Here is a 24948-nt window from a genome sequence, read left to right as displayed (position 1 = left end):
TTGACTGGTGCTCTACTCACAAGCATGTCATTCAACCAGCCAGCGTGAAGACCCAGAGGAAGGAAATACGTTTAGGGTCCCAACGTAGTGCCAGCAAGTGGTCGACAGTATTTTATCTGTGTTCCATCTCTCACCGAGGAAATAAGGCATAAACAAGGGCTTTGTCTGTTAATTAGAAATATGTTTGCTGAGGTTGGCTCCATGCCAGACAAGGTCCAAAAGGGGTTATGTATGTAGACATGCATGGAAAGCAGCTGGCTAACCAACGCTCCCAGGCACAAGCGAACGGGCGTCACTGACAGTGCGAAAGCCAGGGTGGGTGCTTTGCGGGTGAAGAGGGTAGGGAGGTGGCGGTGGAAGAGAGGGGTCACGTGGAGAGGGAATGCAACGTCAAGGAATTACGAGGGAGACTTGGACTAATTCCTGTAAGGTTTTGGTTGGTTGAGCGAGCGAGGGAGCGTTTGGATGGGAGGCGACACAGAGGGCACGGAGGGATAGTTCCACTCAAAAGCACAAAGGCACAAAAATGCGTTGCTTTTTGAGACTGCTCAGACAGACAGAGGGCCCCGTTCTTCCCTTCTCCAGCCGTCCCATAGCCCGCAGTGCAGAGTGAGTGGTGCACATAAATCCACAGCCACTCAAGGTCACTTATCTGGAGAGGGAGACCTGCTGACGTCTCATACGCAGGCTGCTAAGCTTGCCGGGTATTACCAGGCCATTAAGACATCGCGGTGATTCTCATGGGTTCTCCTAAACGGGCACCACACGTTACACGTGGGCATGGTGACTGCTGCCTACCAATTGGACTGATTTTTAAACCGAAGCTAACACGCAAATATTGTTCTAAAATTAAAGCAGTACCTCTACAACGATAGCGTTATTATGTTATGAATTATAACAAGTATAAAATCAGACCCTTTTGATCCATTAAGGCAAAATAAAAAATTGCATCCCAGCATTGCCAACCAGATGACGCCGGGAAGGAATCTGTAAAGATAGTTTAAATGTGTTCTGTATTTAACTGAGAGCCCATTGCAACGCATGATCTATTGCACAAACATAATGTATTCTACAACTATAAGAGATAATGCTGTATGGTAGCGTTGACAGTGGTTTTCACGCAGCACTCTGAAAGCAGTGACCTGAGTTTGATTCCTCACTATGGCCAACATCAGTGGTGAGTGATATCTGAACTGGTCCAGGGCTTCCTCCTCAACAACACCACGTAGAGCTGAGCGGTGTGGTGAAGTATGGTTAAACAACCCTCACAATCAACACACTGTGGGGAGGCCTGTGTAATTGCAATGAGCCAGAGCCAAAGGTTATTATTACGCAGAAATCATACAGAACTTTATCATTATTTTCATGAATTACCATTCAATCTATGGTCATTTCAAATGCATGATTACAGCTACGATATTCGGAAGTAACAGGCCAATTCATCAAGTTATTCTGAACCACCTCAAAGTGCATTATTGTTGTAACTTATGCTGATAGTAGTTATCATGTTTCGATTTAAAGCTTTCGTGACTGCAGGGATTCATATTCTTGGTTCTTTCGGTAAAGTCACGTAGAAGGGAATAATAAAATAATATTTATATTATTATATTATTATTTTATCATTCACTTCTACGTGACTTTACCGAAAGAACCAAACATATAGTTGTCATGTTTTTGAAAATAATATCAATTGTCTGTTTTTATTTGCAGAGTTGTACAATGGGGGACGGGGGCACATCTCAGCAAAAATAAGACTAAAGTTAATGCAGTTTAAAAAAAAACCCAAGTCGACTGTCAGACAGAGAAGATAGCGCCTAAGAAAGGTAGTTGATGGGGCAGAGGTGTGGTGGTGGTGGTGATGGTGGTGCAAGGGGGTTGGGCGAAGGGTGCGGCGGCGAGCAGGATTCACGGTGGGAGAGGAATTCTCCCATGATTTATGTTATTTCTGGATCACCGACAGAGGCTGGTGTCCTTTTACGCAGAATTCCACCCTGGTAGGGCGTCGGGTTTTTGGGGAGATCCTGGGATTGACGAGAGCCTCTGACAGGTCACAACGGTGGCGCTGACCCGCGCAACCAGTCCCCCTCCCCAGCAAGTTATTTATTAATTTATCTGCAGGTTTGTTTAAACAACTAATTCCATCATCCTCTCCCGCTGTCTGTTACGGATTAAAACGTTAAAATGTTGAGGGGGGGGAAAAAAAGACGTGACATGAAAGGTCACACAAACTTTGTGTGTGTGTGTGTTTTTTTTAAAGATCAGATCTAAATATACACACAGCGGTTGTGCAAAGTAACGATGCGCCGATTCATTGTTTAAAGTAATCTGTTACCCTCATGATGCGTGCATTGAATCACGCGTTAGCGAATTTTTCATTTACAATTAAATGTTTTTGTAATATGGTAAAAAAAAAACATTGTCCAACATGGCATGAGGCATACATCCCACAGTGGGACTGACTCAGGGCTGTAAACTATTAACCTGCTGGTTATTTATCAATATTTCCTACATCCAAGACATCACAGTTTATGCAGACAACTAACATCCCAATATATATATTTGTTAAGCTACCGTTAGTTAAAGGCGCAATGAAAACTTTAGAAACAAGACGTTGATACATGAAAACACAATACAAATGAGATGTCACAAATAAGGTAAAACATTTATCAATTCTTGAGTTACATTTTTAACCCCCCCCCCCTCCAAATTGCTACAATTAATCAAATCGATGTGGGTGGTAAATCATTAAAGGCCCGGTGCTAAGCAGTTTCACTCGGTTTGTTTGGAAAGGCTGTGGAAAACAGAGAAGATTCACTGTGCTGTCGTTTATGGGGCTTTAAGAAAGCTCCACGTAGTGTCTGCAGCACGGGCCAGACTTTTATGGGCAGCGTGGTGGTAGGGGAGGGGGGTGAGTATAGGGGAGGGGGGTGGGTGAGTGTGAAAAATAAAGCCACGTGAAAAGAACAGTGGCTCAAGAAGCCATAAGGCCCGACAATACAAGCACTCGCATCTCACGGCGCACGCCACCGCCACGACAAGAAGCACAGAGCCTCACAGCAATTACCGTCCATCACCGGCTCGCAAAGCTCTCCCTTGCAATTATGATCCTTTTCCGCTCCCGATGCAGCGAATGGGCGCAGATCCAAAACAACTCAATGGAAAGAAGATTAAAACAAGGAAATAAATACGTCTGAAACGCTTGTCAGGTTTTGAAAGTTGCGCGTTTGTTCGGGGCGGGTTGTTAAGTTTAAATGAACGTTAAATTATTTACCTTCTCTAAACGCTATTCCCAGTGCGCCAGGGGCAATGGTGCTGTACACTGCAGTGACAACGTTGGGGGGGGGGGGGGGGTTAGAAGAACACCCAATTTGGAGGTGGTAAAAGGAAACAAAAAACACTTTAATCCACAAATGACGTGGATTAGTGTGTTCTGGCCGGTGAATGAGTGCGGGGCGCTGCGTGCACTGTATCTTTCAGCAAGTCGATCGAGTTTCTCACCATCCTGCCCAAGAAAGTCGCATTTGGGACCCCGGCTCCCATGGCCCATAGAAATGTGCGGAAGCTCCATGGAGTTGGAACAAACACTGTACACCGCTTCTTTTTCGTATGCATGGCGCTGAGTCGATGAGCAATGTTTACATGTTCATGTCGAGGTTTGGTGAGTGAGCCAGTGGATGGTTTTTGGGAGTTGGCTCCATCGTAAATTTCTGAAATGCTGCCGGTGAAGAATGTCCACCAGCTGTGTGTTGCTCTGCGGTCCATGATTTTAGATAGAGTCTCACGTGGAGATTCTTTGATATTCGTAGGTTTTTTCGGTAAAGTCACGTAGGTAAAACATTAAAATTAATAAAAGTAAGCACGATAGCTGTATCAGCTACAGCTATCGTGCTGTGACGGTTCCACCTGAAGACGGAAGCTTGTGTTGCCTCCGAAACGTCGTGATTTTTTATTTTATTTTTATTTTACTTTTATTAATTGACATTTTTTACCTACATGACTTTACCGATAAAACCTAAGAATATGAATCCTTGCAGTCACGAAAGCTTCAAATCTAGAGATTCTTTGACTTGCATCGTGACCCACGGACTTAAACGATGGACGTTAATTTCGTTTAACCAAGCGGTAGCTCAAGAGACCAGGATATTCTCATTTGTAAGATGTACCCGCATCACCCAAATGACAAAACTCATAATTTGAACACTGTTAGCACGTCAGGAATTACGTGACATGCAGTGAGAAATCGTGTGGTGCACGGGCTGAGATTAGTGACAGCAATCGCACTGCGAGCTATTTTTAATTGTTCATCGGTGTTGTCGATAGCCTCAGTCTGCCGTGCAATGTTCTAATGTGGTTCAATATGGAACACTATATATGCAGTACAAACTATACATGTTACAAACTCTCCTGTAAGCTCTTTACAAACCGATAACCGTAAAATGGGCTGCACTAATTTACATTCCATTTTAAATATATTGCCAGATAAAGGCTTTCCCATCCCCCTGTCACTTGTAGGGAGGGGTTGTTTGACCATACTTCACCGTACGAGTCACCCTTGAAAAAATTTGCTGTACAGCTCAATGGGTAATTTAGTCGGATAGTAAACTCCTTTTCTGTTTGTCTATGTGTGTGTCTCTCTCTCTGTGTCTCTGTGTGTCTCTCTCTCTGTGTCTCAGTGTGTGTCTCTATCTGTGTGTGTCTCTGTGTGTGTCTCTCTCTGTGTGTCTCTGTGTGTGTCTCTCTCTGTGTGTCTCTGTGTGTGTCTCTCTCTGTGTGTGTTTGTCTGTGTGTCTCCGTATCTGTGTTTTGTCTCTCTCTCAAATTTAGCAATGTTTGGAAGAACGTAATCAACCAGGTAGGGTGTAGACTGTTGTGTTAGCCGACTCTCTGTGTTGCATTGCATTATATTTCTAAGTTTACTATGCTTGTTTTCTCATTCATTCAAATCTGATGATGGTTGCTTGCATTGCAATCGAAACGTCGTATTCTATTATTTAATTTATTTTCTTTCTATGTGACTTTACCGAAAGAACCAAAGAGTAATTCTGAACAAACTTCTGGTCATTGCGGGTTGGTGAAGGGTGAGGGAGGGGTGTGACCGCATATCACTCACCACGAAAGTTAGTCACAGACAGAAATACAATTCTGGGTTCATGGCAAGGTGAATTCACCACTGCACATGGCTTAATTTTTCCATAATTTACATGTTATGCTTGGTGGAGGTTGCATGGTTATGACATTTTAAATCCAATGCTTACTGACGCGATGTTGGCAATGGTTGGGAATTTAATTTATTAAGCCAGGTTCACAGTGTAGTGGCAATTTAACACTGTGCCACTAGTCCACCCAATATATTATGTATGCATACAAACTCGCAAAGTGCTGTTGTGGATAATTTTTGGGGGGTTATAAAATAACAACTACGTCTCTGTGTTTCTGCACACACCACATTTGTTAGCTTATCAGCCAATTGGAACTCCGAACTTAAGTGGCAAACGCTGGGCCGGTTTCGACCTTACGAGCTCATCAGCGGAGCGAGCCTCCTTCAAGCAATACTGCAGGATTGCCCGAAGCCATCCAAAGACGCGTGTATTTATGCGCGCGTTAATTTAACATCACAAACATTGCACGCGATCGATTTCGCATTGTGTGTGCACGGTGACCCTGAGCGTGACCTCTCTAGACCTCAACCCATTCCCGCCTCCACCAAGCCCTGCCCACTCACAACATTCGCCCAAGCGCAGCTGCATTCTCAAAATAAGGTCAGATGGTGTCGGCAGTTTACAGACAGCGCCGCCCCCCCCCCACTCCACCACGGCTGCCCCCCACCCCCTGAACCCCAAGCGCCTGGCCGAGCGGCTGCTCGTAACATTCCCTGGCATCTTCCCCCAGGGAGGAGGGAAAATGCCACCGCGCGCTCTGCTGGGCCACGGTCCCAGGCAGCCGGCATTACATAAACCCGGGCTAGAATGCGCACACCCAAATTGCTTTGTGTCATAAACATAACCGTAGCAATGTTGATTGAATCGATTCCCCTGGGAGCCGTGAGTGATGGCGTGAGTAAGTGCGTGCGTGCGCGCACGTGTTTGTGCGTGAGCGCGCGTCCTCGGCAAGCGATGGTGTTGCGGTCAGCGCACCGCGCTTACGAACCCGGTGAACCGAGTTACATTTTATGCTCACGGTCAACGTCGGCGACAAATATCTGAACCGTTCCATGCCTGGTCAGCTCGGCCTTAAGTTAGTGTAGTACTGTATCTACAGGGCCCTTAAAAAAATGTTAACACTAATATGTGACTATCGTTTTTTATGGAAAAAGAACGGATAATACACTGTAACATGGTAACAAATGTACGGTAATTGCTTCAAAAAGTCTCCACTTGTTCGCCATCATTGTCAACACGTGCCTGGAATCTTCTCCAGGTCGTCTCCGGAGCCCGGAGGCACATTTTTGTGGTATTGTTACACATTCTCAGAAGCGTGAAAACATTTTTGAAGAGCCCTGTAATATATGGTGCTGCGTGTAAACATCAGCACTGGGGACGCAGAGGCGGCCGGGCGTGGTACCTGGGCACAGCAGCCTTCGTTTGCGTACCGCGCCAACCTTCGTTGGTGCTCGCTAACGGCACTTGCCCTCCCGGTCTACCGAGGCTACGTGGGGCATCTGCGTTTTGTGAAAATGGGCTCGGAACGGGAACTGCGGACTCACTCTCGTGGCGTTTTCAGGGAGGGGGCGAAGGGATGGGGGCAGGTTCTGGTTCTGGCTCTAGCACCGAGAGGGCTTGCACGCTGCCAGGCGGAGAGTGAGTTAGTGGGGGGCAGGGTGGAGTGGTGGGGGGGGGGGTCACGATGGTTGTGATGCGGTGCTCGCGAAGCGCGGCAAATTTACGGCGGCCGAGCGGGCTGGCCGCCCGGCAAAGATTTGTGCAAAGTATCTCCTGCGTGGAATAAAAATAAATATTGCCGCTGCAGTGCATTTTGCTTAATTTCACCCACACTCGGCAGTTTGTGTCCTCGTGAATTGATTTTCTCAAGTGTAATTAACAAACGTTAATTAAGCATTCAATACTGCAGGCAATGTACTAACAAGCACGACCATTCATTGTCTACAGATAAACCAACACCAAGTTTTATTTGCATAGTTATTTGTAACCACTACATTCACGCTGATTTTTGCCGAATGGTTATCAATTAAACATTGAATTATGTTAGACTCTACAACAACCCTTTTGCATTTGCATAGATTTTAGACCAAACGGGGAAAGTTATTGAAAACTAGAACTCGTCAAATTACATATATATTATTGCTGTACACTGTATATAAGCTTGTGTATGAAAACTGGTGTGTCGTGGTTGCGAGTTGTGAACTACCTCGCCTGGTACACAGGAGGTCGTGGGTTCAATCCCGACCCTGGCACCTGCATATTTGGAGTTTGCATGTGCTCCCTGTGGATGTTTCTACGAGTCCTGCGGATTTTCCCTCCACATATAGAAACATCCATTTAAGAGTATTTGGCTGTGATAAATGTCCACGTGATAAGCCACTTCGTTGAGCTATCATTTGTGGCCAGGTCGCTTCTGAAAATGAGATCTATAGCTCAGTGGGCCTTAGCTGATAAAACAAAAATTGTGTCGTGTTTAGTTTTAGTTTCATGTAAATGCGGCATTGGATACATGCAGAACAAAATGTCAGCCTTTGACTCTCCTACCCCTGACTCGCTCTGCCAGCAGTGTATTGTAACACCTTGATGTGAAGAAATCACATAAAAACGATCAGTTATTATTGTTTACCGAATATATCTCTCAGTTTATTCAAATCTGCATACTCCCTGGTACTCAATTTCGGCACCCACCTGGTCTTGCCCGCTGGTTGCTGGGAGTTCAGCAGCGGTTGTCCTATGGGGTGTGAGTGGTGAATGTTTGAAATCGAATTGACTTTGATATATGAATGCACGTGCAATAGTGTATTGGGTCGAACGACCCAATAAATATGCACGTGTGTACGTAAATTAAGATAAATGTACCATTAATTACCCACCCTTAGCTGAGCACATTTGTCTTGAGACTGGTAATTAATGACTGCCATTAAATAGCAAATTAAAGCAAGCGTCTGCTAATGCATTTTAATAACATAGTTGACCTTGTAAAAAAAAAGAGAGTATTCGAGTTTCTGGGAATAAAGATTACCAGAGCATGAGTACATAAATCTACAGCACAATTACCATTATAATGTATGTACGCAACAGCTCATGTGTTGCTCTGGATCATCACATTGTACATGAGAGACTGCAGCTCAGCTGTGCATCTTGGCAATACGTTTCAAATAAATATGACGTGATGGTTTTTTTTGTACTTTCCAGGTTTCTAAGCAGACCATTTCCCCACAAAATAAATGATACATCGTTGCCATATCTTTTTTGCCACATTAAACAGGCTAAAGTATTTTGCTACTCAACCCATGACCACATAACCTCATAGGAGAGCATCTGACTCAGCAGCATAGGTTCAACACAAGCAAACTGTGGACTGGTTTTGACATTCAGTGCCTCATCACGCAAACTCGGGGCTCACTTGAACCAATGCTGGCGAATTATACCAGATGTTTATGTGTAAAGATCAATTTCTATACTACATGGGTGAATTCCCCCACAGTGCGTTTTATCGTGCCTGGGTCTTGCTGGAAGTGAAGCTGCGTTTGGATTCCAGGCTTGAGACTCGGGGAATTTGAATTGTGACATTGGGGCCGGATATTTCCACTTGCCGTGCAAGAGCAACGCAATCTGACACGTTCGCTGGACGCACCCTCCGTGGCTGACGTACACGACTACAGGCCTTCCGAGATAGAAAAAAACATGTAGTTCACGAAAGATTAATCGCGTGGAACAGATGCTGCTCGGCAAACCGTTCTACATGTCCTGGCAGTCAGGAGTTTCTGAGACGTCATCTTGTCACGTGGTCTGGATTAGACGCTGTATTAATTTTCCGCGCTCGCTGTGGAATCTCGTGTCCGCGCGTCGCTTCCCCGGGTAAAACAAACCCGAGTCGCCGGTTAGCGGTTCCACAAAAGTCACAGAACCGCCTCCTCTGCGGACAGCTGACACGGGGCTATGCCGCTACGAACTAAGCAAAGCTGTTTTTATTTTACCAGGTTAGGTAGGCCCACTGAGCTACATAGCTCTTTTCTATAAGCGACCTGGCCACTTATGATAGCTCAACGGAGGTGGCTTATCATGTGGAAATTTAGAGCAGCCAAATACTGTAAGCGCATGTTTATAAATGTGGAGGGAAAAACCGGAGGACCTGGAAAAAAATCCACGCGACCACGGGGAGAACATGAAAACTCCAAATATACAGGGCATGGATCGAACCCACGCCATCCTGTATACTAGGCGAGGGAATTAACATGTCGCCACCGTGGCACCCTGCACTTGTTGGCAGTCAGAATTCGGACCGTTGAACAAATTAACGTTCGTGCATCGCCACGCAAAGTTCCATTATGTCGAACATTGGTTCACAACATTTCTGGACCCACGGGCCACTGGCAAGCCTTAAAGCATTCTTGCGGACCACCGTCTCTGAAAACAATATTTTTTCAACATTAAAACTCTACCTGTACCCTAACTCGTAGTATCTGCAAAATTTCTGCAGACCAGTTCCCACAGCCTTGTGGATTAATGCATCACAGGATTGTGGACCACTGGTTAGAATTCATTGATCTAGTAACCTCGGTCTGGATCATAGGCGTTAATAATGCATTATAGGCGTTAATAATGCATTATTTAATAATGTACTCATCATTTGTAATGACAGTAGAATCTACATGTGGTGTGAGTGGACTGGTGGCCGCGGGGGGTAATGGCAGAAGAGTCAGTTGTGAGTATGAAGTGACTGGTGGCCACAGGAGGTAATGACAGAGGTATCAGTTGTGAGTACGAAGGGACTCGTGGCTACGGGAATGATCGAGATGGGAGCGTGGTCAGGCGACGGAAGAGGACGGTGGAGTCTGCTGGTGGAGCGAGCGTCCAGAGTCAGCGAGAAAGTTCGGGAAGGGGGGCGTGGCCTCGGTCGGTATATAAGGGAGATGCGCGGGAGACTCGGGGCTGTTGCAGTGGGGGTCTCTGCCTGTGTCAAGTGAACGTGTCTTCAATAAAGTGTCATCTCAAGAGAAGTGTGTCAAGTCGTCATTACACATCAACATAATCATCAGCCATACCTCAATGCACTGCTGGATGAAGGTCTCACCAAGCCTTTGCCACCTCTCACAATGCTGCGGTGCATTAATCCACCGGGCGCCTACACATGAATTGATTTCACCGCTCAATCTTTTCTTGGTAGACGTCCTCTCAAACGCATTCCATTCCACGGCTACGTAAATATATTCGTTAACAACCAACAAAATATACGGCAACGACAAAAAAAAACCCCTCAAACCCTCCTTCGCTCGAGGACGTAGATTTCAGTCACGTGATTACATAAAACGCACGCTAAAAGGTTTTGGGCGCTCGTTGTAGTACACAGGGAGCATTGTGAGTCGTGTGTGATTTTTATCAGACGTAATTCACGAGTGCTCACCTTACCGTACGAGGCGGAGTTATCCTACGCATCTACGAACGCTTTTTGTCGGTAGGTAACGGGCACAATGCAAAGCTGAAACACTACACGCGGCATATGCGGTGGCAGCAGCTGCCTCTGCAGTGTGGCCAGTGGCCTCTCTGGAACCGCAAGTTCGTTTGCCAAGAGCAGAGGCCGGTAGCCCCGAGAGCTGCATTTACTCTATATTATGTTTTAATTTCGCCGGTATTAAGTGCGGCCGTGGAAAAATATACTGTGGCGTGTCGGGCGTGCAAAATGCGAATTTCTCGCATTCAAACAACCAATCCGATACTTTCCCTACACTTACCCAGGAATGCCTCCCCGAGTCTTAAGGCTCTTTGCATGGGCTGAATCCCGCCTGTGGTGTTTGTGGTACGGTAACATTTTTGAGTATTTCTGCATGAGATAAAAGTCACGGTTACCCTGCAAAACCCCACACATTGGAGGTGACCACAGATAGGCCCCCAGCCTATCTGCTGTACTATACTGTCCTTCGATAATTGACTCACTACTCAATAGGCAGGTGTCTTGTGCAAGCAAATCATCACATGCCAATTGGGTTCATCACATTAAATTGGGCTAAGTTCCAGCTCTGAGTCGTAAAAACATGTATTTGGTCATCATGCAATGAACACTATTGTTCAATGCAGAACGGGTGGGAAAATTCTGCCTTTTACTGCGTGGGACCTGATGTCACTTGAAGCGATCTCAGAGGCATATCTGTGATTTTCACTTCCGTGGGGCCATTCTCTGAACCACAAAGGATTGCATTGCTCTGTGAGAGATCTGGATTGTGATACTATATCTCATGACATGACCCCAATTACAGCACATTCGGGATAAAATTGGGCTGAAAAAAAATGCATCAGGACAGATGGGACCTTTTTTTGCATTGCTAGCACGCACACAAAAAAAGTCGGTCACTGGGCCCGGATTCAAAGTTCTCATCGCTGCCTGACACTCGCAACCAGCGGTGGAAAATCGGTTGGGTGCATCTGCTGGGCTTTGGAGCGTTCCACTGACTATAAAGACGATGGCCCGGAAAGAACAGTGAGTACAGTCGCGGTGATTGTGATGGACCCCCACAGATGCTGGTGTGGATTCCTCGGAGGGGGTAGGAGGAGATGGTGGGGGGGTATTGTGGGGGGGAGGGGGGGTACATTAGCGAGAGGCGATGAGGGATCGTGATGGTGGGATGCTAGGCTCGAGCTGGGCGGACTAAAATTGTCTGCCGCTGATAATGAGTGCACAGCGATGGGCGAAGAGATTCATTTAAAACATAAATAAATCCCGAGTAGAATTTTTTTTAAAGATAAAGCTCACCGAAAAAAACCAAACACTTGTCTGTTCTGGTTGGTTGGCATTCACAGCTTTGGCTTGAGTGTAAATGTGAAAAGGTTGAAGATATGAGATATGGATAAAAAAATAAATAAACATTCAATGCATGAATTGCAAAATTGCATTCTTTCACATCTGATTAAGTATTAATATAGCTTAAAATAAGAAGAGGAAAATAAAATGCGTTTCCACGGTTTGGGTGTTTGTGCCATTAAACAAACTGAGGAAATACCACACAATCATACCAAGTTGAAAAAAAGAATGATGGAATTGATGCTAGTTGAGTGTGTGCTTGTGCCTGTGTGCGTTTTCTGTGGCTTTTTTTTTTTAAACCTGGCCATCCAGAAGGAAAAACCCCCCACAGACGGCCCCAGTCAGAATTTGTTTTAGAGATCCTGATGAAGAGTCCCTTTACTGTCATGGCTTCTGCTTGTATGTAAATGTTTTTGCAAGGTCAAGGGAAAAAAAAGACCAGTGTCTCCACAATCATTTATTTTCTTTGCGAGTTAAACTACCCAGCGAACTATGCAGTAGAGTACATTGAATAAAGGAACACCCCCACTGCAGCTCACTTCAAAACTGCTCGGCTCACAGTAAAGCACATATGCTCATATGCTGCAGACAAACAAATGTCATGCTAACAGACAAAGACATTTAAAATTACAATAAAAAAAAATCGACCAACTCTCAATTCACTGTTGGATGAGGGCCTCCCCAATCCGTGTTGGAGGTGGAAGTTGTTTTGACCATACTTCACCACGGAGGTCAGCGCCGGGTGGTGACGTGGTGGGGGAGGGGACCCAGGACTGGTTCAGATAACACTCGCCACTGATGTTAGACGTGGCCGGGAACTGAACTCTCCTCGACGGATTCATAGCGCAGCGTGCTAATGACTGCGTCGCCACTCCACCCATCCATACTATGACATATAATATTGATGACGTGCACTGGAAGATGTTAACCAGACACATCCTACTTACTAAATGCCTACATTTAATTTTAATGTAATTTAATGCCATTGCTATTAAGCTCTCCAGTTATGAGCAATACAGGACTTCGTAATTTGCTGTGCTGCTGTTGATGGTAGGCAAGTATGACAATTCTGAGTGATTTCGTGTTTCCATGTGCTCACACTAAAGTCCAAGGTCCTGTGGCTCCATGACCCAGCCACAGCTCCAGTCCCGGTACCCTTGATAGTGTCTGTGAGTGGAAGTATTATCACGACATCGTGATGTTCTTTGGCACGACTCCTCCTGTCTGTTCACTCCTAAGTCCTCGTCTATTTAAAACCGGATAAGAACCTGTCCAGATAGCAATCCTATTTGTTTTCCAGAAGGTCAAGCGTGGGACCTTAAATTGTTTGTTTATGGAGCCACTTGCAGTGGAACAGCCTGCAGCTCAACAGAACAGGTCGCTTCCGAATCACGACATTCAAAAGTAGATGCTAACCGAATGATGCATCACTCAGTATATGGCTGAAAACACATTCCTCCTGCGGAGGGAGCTGGTAGGAACGTTGGGTTGCTCGGTCAGGGTCAACGGCGGCGTGGTGTATTCCGCAAATATGCCCGACTGTGAGGGCGGGCACAAGCCGGCGTGAGTCGGTTAAACGTTGAGTTTTATAAGGGCACCACGGGGTGACCAGCCCCTCCCCACCCAGCCCCATCCCTCCCACCCCCCACCTAGCCCCACCCTCCCCACCCAGCCCCTCCCCACCAGCCCCTCCCCACCCTCCCCTCCCCTCCCCACCCAGCCCCACCCTCCACACCCAGCCCCTCCCCACCCTCCCCTCCCCACCCAGCCCCTCCCTCCCCACCCAGCCCCTCCCCACCCTCCCCACTCCACCCAGCCCCACCCCTCCCATTTTTGCATGCACGATGGACGGACGGACACAATAATCCCCTGTGGGCTGGTGCAACCAGGAGGCTCCTACCAGTAACATCCAACTATATTGAGGACTGCAGGGCTTCAGCAAAATTGTTGGTGCCGGCTCACCGCCCGGCAGCCTTTTAGCTTGCCTGTGGTTCGTCAGCGATTGTGAGATGCACTTTTCATGCACAAAGCTATATACATTTTAAAAATAATTATTAATTAATTAGTTCATATCAACTCATTGATTTAAATCAATGAATTGGTGTATGCATAAATGTTCTTCAAGTCATATCTACATCGTCAACTTTACAAAAACAAGACTTCAACTTGAGCTGCTACGGAATGGTATCAAAATCACATAGACTGGCCCTTGATGAACAGTTTCGGGCATGTAGTTTGGCGGGTGCGTGATACTCCGGGTAGGTTCATGGGCGAGCGGGTGATCGAGTAGGTTGGTGGGTGAGTGGCTTACCCAGTAGTTTGGCGTGTGAGTGTATGACCCTATGAGTGAGTGAGTGGGTCACCCCGTTGGTTCGCGGCTGAGCGAGCAAGGTGACGTGCGAAGCGCACCTGCGATGACGACGAGCGTGTAGTTGAGGCTGACGCTGCCGAAGCCGTTGGCCGCCTTGCACACATAGACTCCGGCGTCGTCCACCTCCGCCTCCTCGATCTTGAGGCCGTGGCGAAGCACGCGCAGCCGCGTCCACCCGCCGTGAACCGTGCGCCCGTCCTTGGTCCACATGGTGAGCGGCGGCGGGTCGCCCGTCACAGGGCACGGCAGGCGGATGGTGCGGCCCACGCGCACGCTCTGCCTGCCGACCACGCGGCCCGACACCTTAGGGGGAGCTGGGACAGCGGAGGAGCAAGGCAAGGGGGGGAGGGGGGGTCAAGAAGCGATCAGAGCCGGCCCAGCCACTAAGCGACCCTTGCAATTGCAAAGGGCCCCGTGGCCAACAGAGGGCCCCCTAGAGTCACTGCTAGCTAGTGGGTGAAAAAAATCATACATCAAAGGGGCCTCCAACCAAATTTTGCTTAGGGCCCCCAAAGGTCTAGGGCCGGTTCTGGAAGCGGTCACCCTTGCCGAGGGTCGAATGTCAAAGTCGGCAGTTGTACGTGATGGAATGAGCGTCGGGGGTTGTTGGTGGTCACCTCCGTTGTTGTTGGGCCTGAGCCGAATGGTGGAAACGTTTCTGTTGTTGTGTGGTCATACCGTCGCCATGTGGTATTTTATAAGCCCTCCAAAGAGATGATGGGCTGAGTTAAATCCCAGCTTGGATGTAGAGTTGCAATCGTATTATTGTGATACAAGTATGCTGTGAGCAGTGATTTTGGCAGCTGGATTGCAGAAAAAAATTACAAGTCATTTATTAAAAATACAGTATCCGGCCCTTTTGAACATTATTGAATGTATGCTTCTTACAGAATCACATAATTAGCACATTTGCAAAGGCGTAGCTATGATCATTGGCAAAACATAAAAGTCCCCACGTTCCACGATGTAAAAAAAGAATTGTAAAAAAATAAATACACGTCAGCATTTAAAGTCTAAAAAAAAACATTCTCCTGTTTACGTCGCAAATATTTGTACTTCGCGATCTGATTTGTGGAAAATCGGTTGACAGATTTAAAACACAAGGACTCACATCTTTATCTCATCACGACCACGGCTCGCACGCGTACACACAGCGTGGGGTGCGAGTCCAGAGTGCCGCTTGGACACACGCATCTGCTGTCAACTGGGGGGGGAGGGTTGTGCTTCTGGGTGTTCCCCGTTACCTTAACAAATACTGACACGTTCTTGTGTTTTTGTGCCAGCGGCTTGGCGATGTTGATGCGAGGCTTACGCACAGTGGGCGAGTGCTCACGTTGGATTTATCACGATGATGCGTGACGTGAACACGTGGCCGTATCTCAAGCGCCGTACAGCGCCGCGTGTCGTCGCGTGTGTCACCGTGTGTCACCCTGAGTCGTCACCGAGTGTCACCGGGTGTCACCGTGCCTCGCCGTGTGTCACCGTGTGTCACTGTGTGTCTCTGTGTGTCGTCGTGTGTCACTGTGTGTCTCTGTGTGTCACTCTGTGTCTCCGTGTGTCGTCGTGTGTCACCGTGTGTGACTGTGTGTCACCGTGTATCACTGCGTGCTTCATCTGTTCGTGGACAACTGTGTGTACAAACGTGTTACTAAAGAACCCACGAAAACATTATCTGACCAGAGTAATACAAAAAAATTCATGTTGACTTAGCTTCCTTATCAGGGATTGTAAAATGTCAAACGGCGACTTGCTCCAATGTTTGAGATGTAATGTGTCTCTCAAGGAGGTGTCAGAAGAGCATCTCCACGTCACCACAGAGAATATATGCAAAAGGATTAAGTTGGGTTTTTTTTCGTGCCTTTAAGCAAATGTCATATTTCAGCGACACACAGGCTGTGCGGGGAAACAAACGTTTCTATCATCCGCGCTGTACAACTTGTTCGTGAATACCAGCTCGCGAATCTTTGCCACAATAACTATTCACAGCTTAAGATGACAGCACCTGCATAAACTTGGTGCCATCTGGGAAGACTATTGTCTGTATTTATCCTAAAAATATATATTCCATAAATGTGCAAAAATAAAAAGGAAAAGAAAACTCGCCGTTTAAAATCTCCTTCTAGTCTGTTCAAAAGTGCCACCCTTTTTCCAAACTACATTTTTGTTTGGTCACTATACCAAGTTTCCCAAGAGTAACGGCAAAGATGTGGAGTCTGTGTTTTTGTAAGAAGATACCTGTTGTCAAAGCCAAGATACCAATGTGTTGCCACTCCCACGTAGTCAAGATGGGAAGACACTTTAAGTAGCCGTGCATATGCCCTGGGTAATTAAACAGGAGGGATACTTGGAGGGAACCGCAAATACGTTTTATGTATATTGAACTTCTTTTGCACCGTACATGAAAAGCAGTTCTGAAGAAATTGGTTTGAAATTTAGATTAAAAAAAACACAAAGTTACGTTAAAAATGCCATGTTCTTACTCACCCCCCGCACATTGCTGCGTACGTGTAAGAAATGTTTTTCTGAATATATAAGATATATTTTAATCCCTGAGATAAACCTACGATGGTTACAGTAAGCGACTAAATTTGAAAGAAAGATTGAACAGATATGAAATTAAATAAAAGTCTTCTCTCAAACAGCAAGTTGAACAGTGACTAAATGTCGATGATTCCTATGAACAGCTACATAGAGGCCAGCGATTTGTTCCTGATTTTCAGACTCATCTGAAAATTGTGAATCGTGATGGTAGCGATGAAATATTGGATGGAGTTTTTAGATATAAAGATGTATATATAAACGTAACAGGAAATGACATTACGTTGCTATGTGTGGCTAATGCAGACTTGATGCCTTGAAATATGTATCTATTTGATGTTTGAACATCTTAACACCGGTTTTATTGCCAGAAAGGGTAAAACCTATTCTTAGTTTTCATGAAATATGTATGTTGAACATCTTTCGCACAGTATGTGGCCAACCGTGATAATTGGAGGTGCGACATGATATCACTTTTGTTGGCACAAAGGCATGTTCATTCAATACATCATGCAAAAGATCCGAACATCTGAAAACGATCATGAATTGTCCCAAATATTTTTTTTTTCTAAAATTTCAAAATCCGAAACTCATCCCGAATGGGGACACACATTGCGCGCACATGCACGTGTGTGCGCGCGCGGTGCGTTCGCGAGCTTCCTCTGTCGCAGTACGCTTTCCTAAAGAGAGTGGGTTAACCTCTACAAATTGTCGGGTCAGGTTTCGTCCGATTGTTAAAGGAAGGGAAGGCAATGGAGGCCTGTGGGGAAGGAGCTACAGGGAGCCTGATGTCAGGGGTTTGGTCAGGCTTGGGGAGGCCAATTAATCAGCAGCGTCTTGGGCCTTTCAATGTTTGTAACAAAAAAAGGGGGGGGGGGGGAAATGAAACCCAGGCTGTGTTCTGGCCTCAGCGGACCAGCAAGCTATGAATCAGGGTGATGTAACACAGATGCTTCAGAAGCAAGTTTGTTCCAAAATCCCATCCGGTGTGCGCTACCCCGTGTGCCTTGTACAATGTAATGCTATCAGAAATAATTTAATCTCTTGGCAGCGCGGACAGCCGGGGCTCCGAGGTGATTATATGTCAGGACAGGCAGCGCCGCCGCTGCGGTTTTGCGTTTTTTTTCCCTCCGTCCCGCTCCTCCGCCCACCCCATGACCGTGCGCAGCAAGTTGTAGTACAGAGCGCGGGCTTCGTGTCAGCCGGCGAGGTGCGATGTGCAGTCGTCTGCGGTGAGTGGGCAGCACTTCCTGCGGCAGGAGCGTGATTGCGTCGGGAAGCGACCGGACGGCATGAAGACGACTGCGGGCAGCTCCTTCAGACGAAGAGCATTTCCCTCAGCTGAAATTACCTTCTCATTGGTTCTGTCGGTAAAGTCACGTAGAAGGGAAATAATAAAATAATAAGAATATAACATAATATAATAATTCTCACGACGTTTCGGCCACAACGCAAGCAGCCGTCCTCAGGTGAAGAACAGGTCTGTCGGAAAGACAGCGTCTGAATGGGCACCACCAGGCTTGGCAGCGTATATTTAAGCTGGGTTGTGGCCAAAAGGTCGTGAGAATTATTTTATCATGTTTTATTTTTATTATTTTATTATTTCCCTTCTACGTGACTTTACCGAAAGAACCAAGAAGATGAATCCCTGCAGTCACGAAAGCTTTAAATCGAAAAATGAAATTACCTTGTCAGCTAAAACAAATATCGTCAGTTATGGAAACTGATGGAATTGATTGAGGAGGGGATTTTTTAAAATGTATATTATAGAAAAAAACACCTTTGCGTCTAGTTTATACATTTTTAAATGCTATCCATCAAAGCGAATAGGAGCAACGATGTTTTTTTAAATTCTCCTCATCCTGTGAGTGAAACCACTCCAGTGTTGGGACTCAAGTCCCATGGAACGCTTGCAATACAGCGAATGTGCAGATGCCACATTCTGAGCCCCTGGCACACAAAGAAGAGATTCTGTCGGTTTCACACGACACAGCAAAAAGTGCAGCATCACGTCAAGCTTGGCCGCACAGACACTTATCCCCCTACAGGACCTCCGAATAGCGCGGTTGGTAACGTACGGTGCTCAAATGAGGTTGAAATACATACAATGTGATTCGAATTGTACGTGTTGTTGCGGATAATTTCTAGCGCTATGTTCCAGGCTGAATTGAATCCAGTACTCGATGTGTTTCGATTGTATCGCACGCTGCTCTGTCCGACGTTTTTCTCCACATGCTGAGCTTCTTGAGAAGCTCAAGAAGATCCCAGCATGTGTAGCGAAACGTCAGACGTCACGCCAACCGTCACGTGGTACAACACAGCTGAGAGCGATAGAACACAACTGCAAAAAATACACTCGTTGGTATGCCCCTACCAACACCCACCCACCTATTATCCACAAAGCCACATTTAAACGGCGAACTTTGCGAAGATAATCAGAGGTGTTCACTCGTGTTCAATGACGCCCGATGCTATAAGCACTCCTGGTACCAATGCCTCCCCCCCCCTCTCGCCCCCAGCTTGGCCACTGACTGAAGGTGGAATACGAGAGATAACAACGCAGCCAATCTTTTTGGTTCTTTCGCTAAAGTCACGTAGAAGGGAAATAATAAAATAATAAAAATAAAACATAATAAAATACAATTCTCACGACGTTTCGGCCACAACGCAAGCAGCCGTCCTCAGGTGAAGACCAGGTCTGTCTCCCCGACAGACAGACCTGGTCTTCACCTGAGGACGGCTGCTTGCGTCGTGAGAATTATTTTATTATGTTTTATTTTTATTATTTTATGATTTCCCTTCTACGTGACTTTACCAAAAGAACCAAGAAGATGAATCCCTGCAGTCACGAAAGCTTTAAATCGAAATTTAACGCAGCCAATGTGCAGCGGTCAGCGCACTGCGCCGTCAGCCTGGCGATACAAGTTTGATTCTCAACCAGGGCTGGCAAAAAGTGGCGAGCGATGTCTGAAATTGTCCCCGGGCCTTCACCAAGCCTGCCCTCCTTACTAGTGCGGTAATAATATTGTAAAAAAAAATACTTAAATCGACATGGTATGAAGAGGGTTTCATCCAGCAGTGGATTGATAAAGATCACTCTGGTTCATCGTTATTATTATTATTATTTAATGTGCCCATAATGGGTAAAGGACTGTGTCACTGCGCGAATTGATGAGGAAGCAAGCAGCGATGCATGTGTCCTTAGACTGCAAACACATTCCACGGCACATGGGGAGAGAGAAGACAGCGTTGGAACCAACAAGACAAACGCCAGCCCCGGGGATGTTTTACCTCTGTTTATGGGAATATGGACCTGGGAGAAGAGGGATATTTGTGGATGTAAAGCTGCGCTATCTTACGAGTGCAAGAAACTTCATTGCTACGCATTGGCAGGGAATGTATGTGTAGATGTTGAACTTCTTCCACACCGTACGTAGCCAAGCGTGGCAATCGGAGGTGCGGGGAAAGAGACAACAAACTAACCACGTCTTATTGGTTCTTTCGGTAAAGTCACGTAGAATGTCTCCCCGACAGACCTGGTCTTCACCTGAGGACGGCTGCTTGCGTTGTGGCCGAAACGTCGTGAGAATTATTTTATTATGTTTTATTTTTATTATTTTATTATTTCCATTCTACGTGACTTTACCGAAAGAACAAAGAAGATGAATCCCTGCAGTCACGAAAGCTTTAAATCGAAATTTAAACTAACCACGGAAAACAGTTCTAAAGGGCCGAGTTTTCAATCTGGATGTTAAAGAGTGCACACTTTCGACTGAGGATATTAATGAGGACGAACTCGGAGACCACTCAATGCTTGGGGAGTGGCACAGGCGGCGGCAGTCACTTTGGCTGCCGGGTGCATTGTGGCTAAATCCCCCCCCCCGGCTACTGACAATCACGTGTCAGTGCTAGGTGGCTCATCCCGCCCCCACCATCATCTGCGTGTGCCCCCCCCCGCCCCGCCAACCCCCCCACCCCCAACTTATACACCCTCCCAACTTACCCCCCCAACTTATCCACCCCCCCGCCAACCCCCCAAACTTACCCCCCCCCCAACTTATCCACCCCGCCCGCTAACCCCCCACCCCCAATTTACCCCCCCCAACTTATCCACCCCCTGCCAACCCCCCCACCCCCAACTTATCCCCCCAATTTATCCACCCCCCCGCCAACCCCCCAAACTTAACCCCCCCAACTTATCCACCCCACCCGCCAACCCCCCACCCCCAACTTACACCCCCCCCAACATACCCCCCCCCCCCGAATGTATCCACCCCCCCCACCCCCCACAGCAGGATTAGTGCGTGCGCGTACACGCCGGGCTAAATTCCGCACCATCGGGGGCAGCCGTTCAAACACCCCCCCGCCCCACCCCCCCCCCCACGTGTGACAGTAATTACGGGGGGCGGGAGCTTCAAATGCGCGCACTTTTCCGGACCGTTTGCACGGGACTCGCCTGACGTTGAAGGAGATGGAGTTGATCAGCAGTGCACACCCCCCCCCCCCATGCACGGACTCTTACAAACACTTGGACTTGAAGTTGAGTCAAGCCACCCTTGGCGTTGCGCTCGACGTGGTGAGAACGTTGAGCTTGCTGTGACTGTTACCCGACAACTCCTACAGCCGAAGATGTTTGATGCTGTCAACGGTTTTAATGGTTATGTCGATACAGAAGGGGGTGCCGTGGTGGCGTGGATGTTAGCTACCTCGCCTGGTAGGCACGAGGTCGTGGGTTAGATCTCGACCCCGACGCCTGCTGCTGTATGTTTGGAGTTTGCGTGTTCTTCCCGTGGTTGCGTGGGTTTTCCTCCGGGTCCTCTGTTTTCCCCCTCCACATTCGAAATCGAAATCCGCTTCGAATATTTGCCTGTTATAAATTTGCACACGATAAGCCACTTCATTGCGCTTATCATTTGTGGCCAGGTCGCTTCTGAACAAGAGCTACTGAATAGCTCAGTGGGCCTCACCTGGTAACATACAAAAAATAGTTTAGTTTAGTTTTAGATTCGATCTCGCTTCGCTGCAGTTGAGGCAATGGTGTGAGTTTCTTCCATCCACCCCACCGCCCCCGTCCACCCAGGAGGAGTCATGGGTGCAACCACACTGACGTTGTTGATTGGCGGGTCGCGTCTGGTGGAGGTGAAGTGTTCGTACTCCCACTTCTTACGAGACGTCTCGCCAGCGTTTTTGTGTGTGTGTCTAGTTTGTTGTCCTTCACCCGCACCTCCGATTAACACGGTTGGCTACGTACGGTGCAAAAGAAGTTCTACATACAACGAATGAAGAGTACAGAACAGGGGTCAATCAAAATAACAAGAAGAGCATTTTTTATTTTATCAAATTCGATAAAAAAAAACTCGGCATTTCAAGAGCCGCAATGCAATGTGATTGCGGTACGGTGGTCCTGAGTAAATAACGACCCAGAGCAGTCCCTAAAGAGCCGTGTGCGGTTCCAAGGTCTAGACTAAATACCCGCTAGCGACACTCTCTCCGGAGCTCCACGAACCAATACACGTTCACTGCTTAGATGCCAGTACCAGTTTAACGTCATGGAGGCACGGTAGACCATCACGACTTGCTCATTGATGCGAATTTTGCTCGCATCCACGAGCATCTGCCTCTTGCCTGGAGCCGACCTTTGAGCTATCTGCCCAGAATTCTATTCCACGCTGGTGCCCTACATGCGAACGTTTCTTTTATAAACACGGCGGCCTTAAAGGGACATTGCCATGACTTGCCCGCACTCTTTAAAGAGACACAATGAGTCCACAAACTGTCTATGTGGCGCACTGTGACTGCATCGGTTACAAAGCATGATGACATACATGCTTTTTTACATTTATAAAGTATATATGTGTGTGTATATATATATGTGTGTGTATACATACACACAGTTGCTGAGCACCGGCCTAAAAGTCCAAATTATCCAAGTGACCAGAAATAAATAGTACTATCGAAGATGCAATAGATGAGACTTAATAAGTTTATTTAATAAAGAATGGTTATAAGAGTTTGGGGAAAATAAATTACGGGAATTCCAACTTCGAGAGAAGCAGCAATAAAATAGGATAATTGTGACGTTCAGCGGGTAATGGTGGTGGTTGAACATCGTGTGGATGAGACGAGACAGTCAGCCTCTGGTCGACCGAATCCACAACGTGGGTGGAGGAATCAATGAGCGACGTACATGGGAGCATTGGCCGTGGTCAGAGATGATAGAAGAAGATTGATTAGCAGGTGACTGAGCGAGTGACTGGAGTTAGTCGTTGAGTGGCTAGATCATTCATCACCCTGCATGTATAGGTATGCGTCTTGAACTGCTTTCACATCGTATGTGGCCAATCGTGCTCATCGGAGGCGACTGCTTTACGTTGAAATGTACCGCGTGCAGTGCGTTCAGAACTGGTTGCTCCACCCCAGACATGACAACAGGTCTAATTTGCACCTTGCAGCGCTGTAACAATTGGAGACATCGCAGATGTCTCCTTAGCCAGATGAGTAACGCACACGTCAAAGGAAAATGCTGTGCCAGGCGGATGATGGGATAGGTATATCTTGTTGTGTTATGTATACCATGGGGAGGAACTGTGCTCAGAAACCGCATGCACTGCACTGGAAGCCAGAGGCCACAGACGGTGGCGCTTGCCATCGGCTCTAAAGTCCATTGGCCCAGGTCCCAGCTGCAAAGGACCCGGTCGCAAAGTGCACACCACCATTCTCGGGACGCGTACATCTGCGCCTGGGTATTAAACATCCCACAGCACTCACGATACATCACCAGCGCAGAAGCCAGAGGGTGAAGAATGTGAACAATTTATATTCTTGTCGTGTTAGTGTCTGTGAGCATTCCCGGATTGGGAAGAAAAAAAAATCGTGTACTACATAAACCTGGGTACCACATCTACATCATCGTCTTCATTACCAGCCAGCATCTATCTGCTGCTAGTTGAAGGCCTCCGCTTAATTTTTGCTACAGTTAATATGTCTCTCAAATTCTTGGTTCTTTCAGTAAAGTCACGTAGATGGGAAACAGTAAAATAATAAAAAAAATATAAAACAATACTCACGACGTTTCGACTGCAACACCTGATGATGGTTGCTTGTGTTGCAGTCGAAACGTGGTGAGAATTTTATTGTTTGAATTTTTTATTATTTTAGTGTTTCCCTTCTACGTGACTTTACCGAAAGAACCAAGAATATGAATCTCTGCAGTCACGAAAGTTTTAAATAAAAAAAAAACTGTCTCTCAAACTCGCATTACTCATGCAAGCTTTACTTAGAGCATGTGTTAACTTGCACGTAAATTCCACACCCTAATGATAACAATCGCATATAATTTGCAAAGCCCGCAAAACAATAACCGATCATCGTGCTCGCAATGCGATGCCATGCATCGTAACTTCGTAAGACGATTTTAAGCAACGAATTGACGCCACGTTACACGTCTAACAAAAACAAACGTACAACCAAACGCACCTCGTACAAGTCTCCGTGTGTCTGGCTTCTAAAGCACGCGGTTGCTACTCAATAATGTAAGCAATTGGAAATGTTTAGAATTTAATGATCCTAGCCGGGAGCACACTGTGAGCGAAGAGACCCAGTAACTGAGCTTAAATATATGATGTCAAGTGTTTTGACATTCAAAGTGGCAACTCGCTGCTCCCGGATTGAGCATTCTTAACTGCAGCCACTGCAGGTGCTGGAGAATGATAAAATGCGCGGAGGGATTTTCGTTGTAAAGTGTCGTCGTCGTCGTCGTTGTTTTTCACGACTTCTCGCAACTCGGTCGCGTGTCAATTTTTTTGTTCAGTTTGTTTCGCGTGCTGTTTTCTAAGGGGGGGGGGTGGGTTTTTTTTCTTCTTTTTCTTCTCTTAATCGATGTCATAAATGCTACCGGGCTTTTTGCAATGTTGGGCAAGACGTTATGGCGATAACGCCTCTTTAAGAGTGTTTTGAACCAAATCGGCTGCATTTAGAAAAGTCTGGTGCCTTAGAAATCGCAGAAACCTGAAAGTCACGATCTTGGTGGGAGCAATGACATACAAAAGCAAAGTTCTGCGTACATGCGAGTTAAGTGATAC

General features: G+C 46.7%; 1 protein-coding gene across 1 annotated transcript in view; it reads right to left on the bottom strand.

Annotated features, from left to right (window-relative positions):
• Positions 1 to 24948, bottom strand: part of FGFRL1 (fibroblast growth factor receptor like 1) — a 102703-nt gene that overhangs the window by 41982 nt on the left and 35773 nt on the right. The window contains exon 3 of the mRNA XM_078855456.1: positions 14368 to 14643. Coding sequence (XP_078711582.1) covers positions 14368 to 14643 — 276 coding nt within the window. The remainder of the gene's footprint in view (positions 1 to 14367; positions 14644 to 24948) is intronic.

This window comes from Lampetra fluviatilis, chromosome 4, assembly GCF_964198595.1.
Source record: "Lampetra fluviatilis chromosome 4, kcLamFluv1.1, whole genome shotgun sequence".
Lineage (NCBI taxonomy): Eukaryota > Metazoa > Chordata > Hyperoartia > Petromyzontiformes > Petromyzontidae > Lampetra > Lampetra fluviatilis.
Note: the sequence above shows the minus strand (reverse complement) of the source record. Positions and strands in the feature narration are given on the sequence as shown.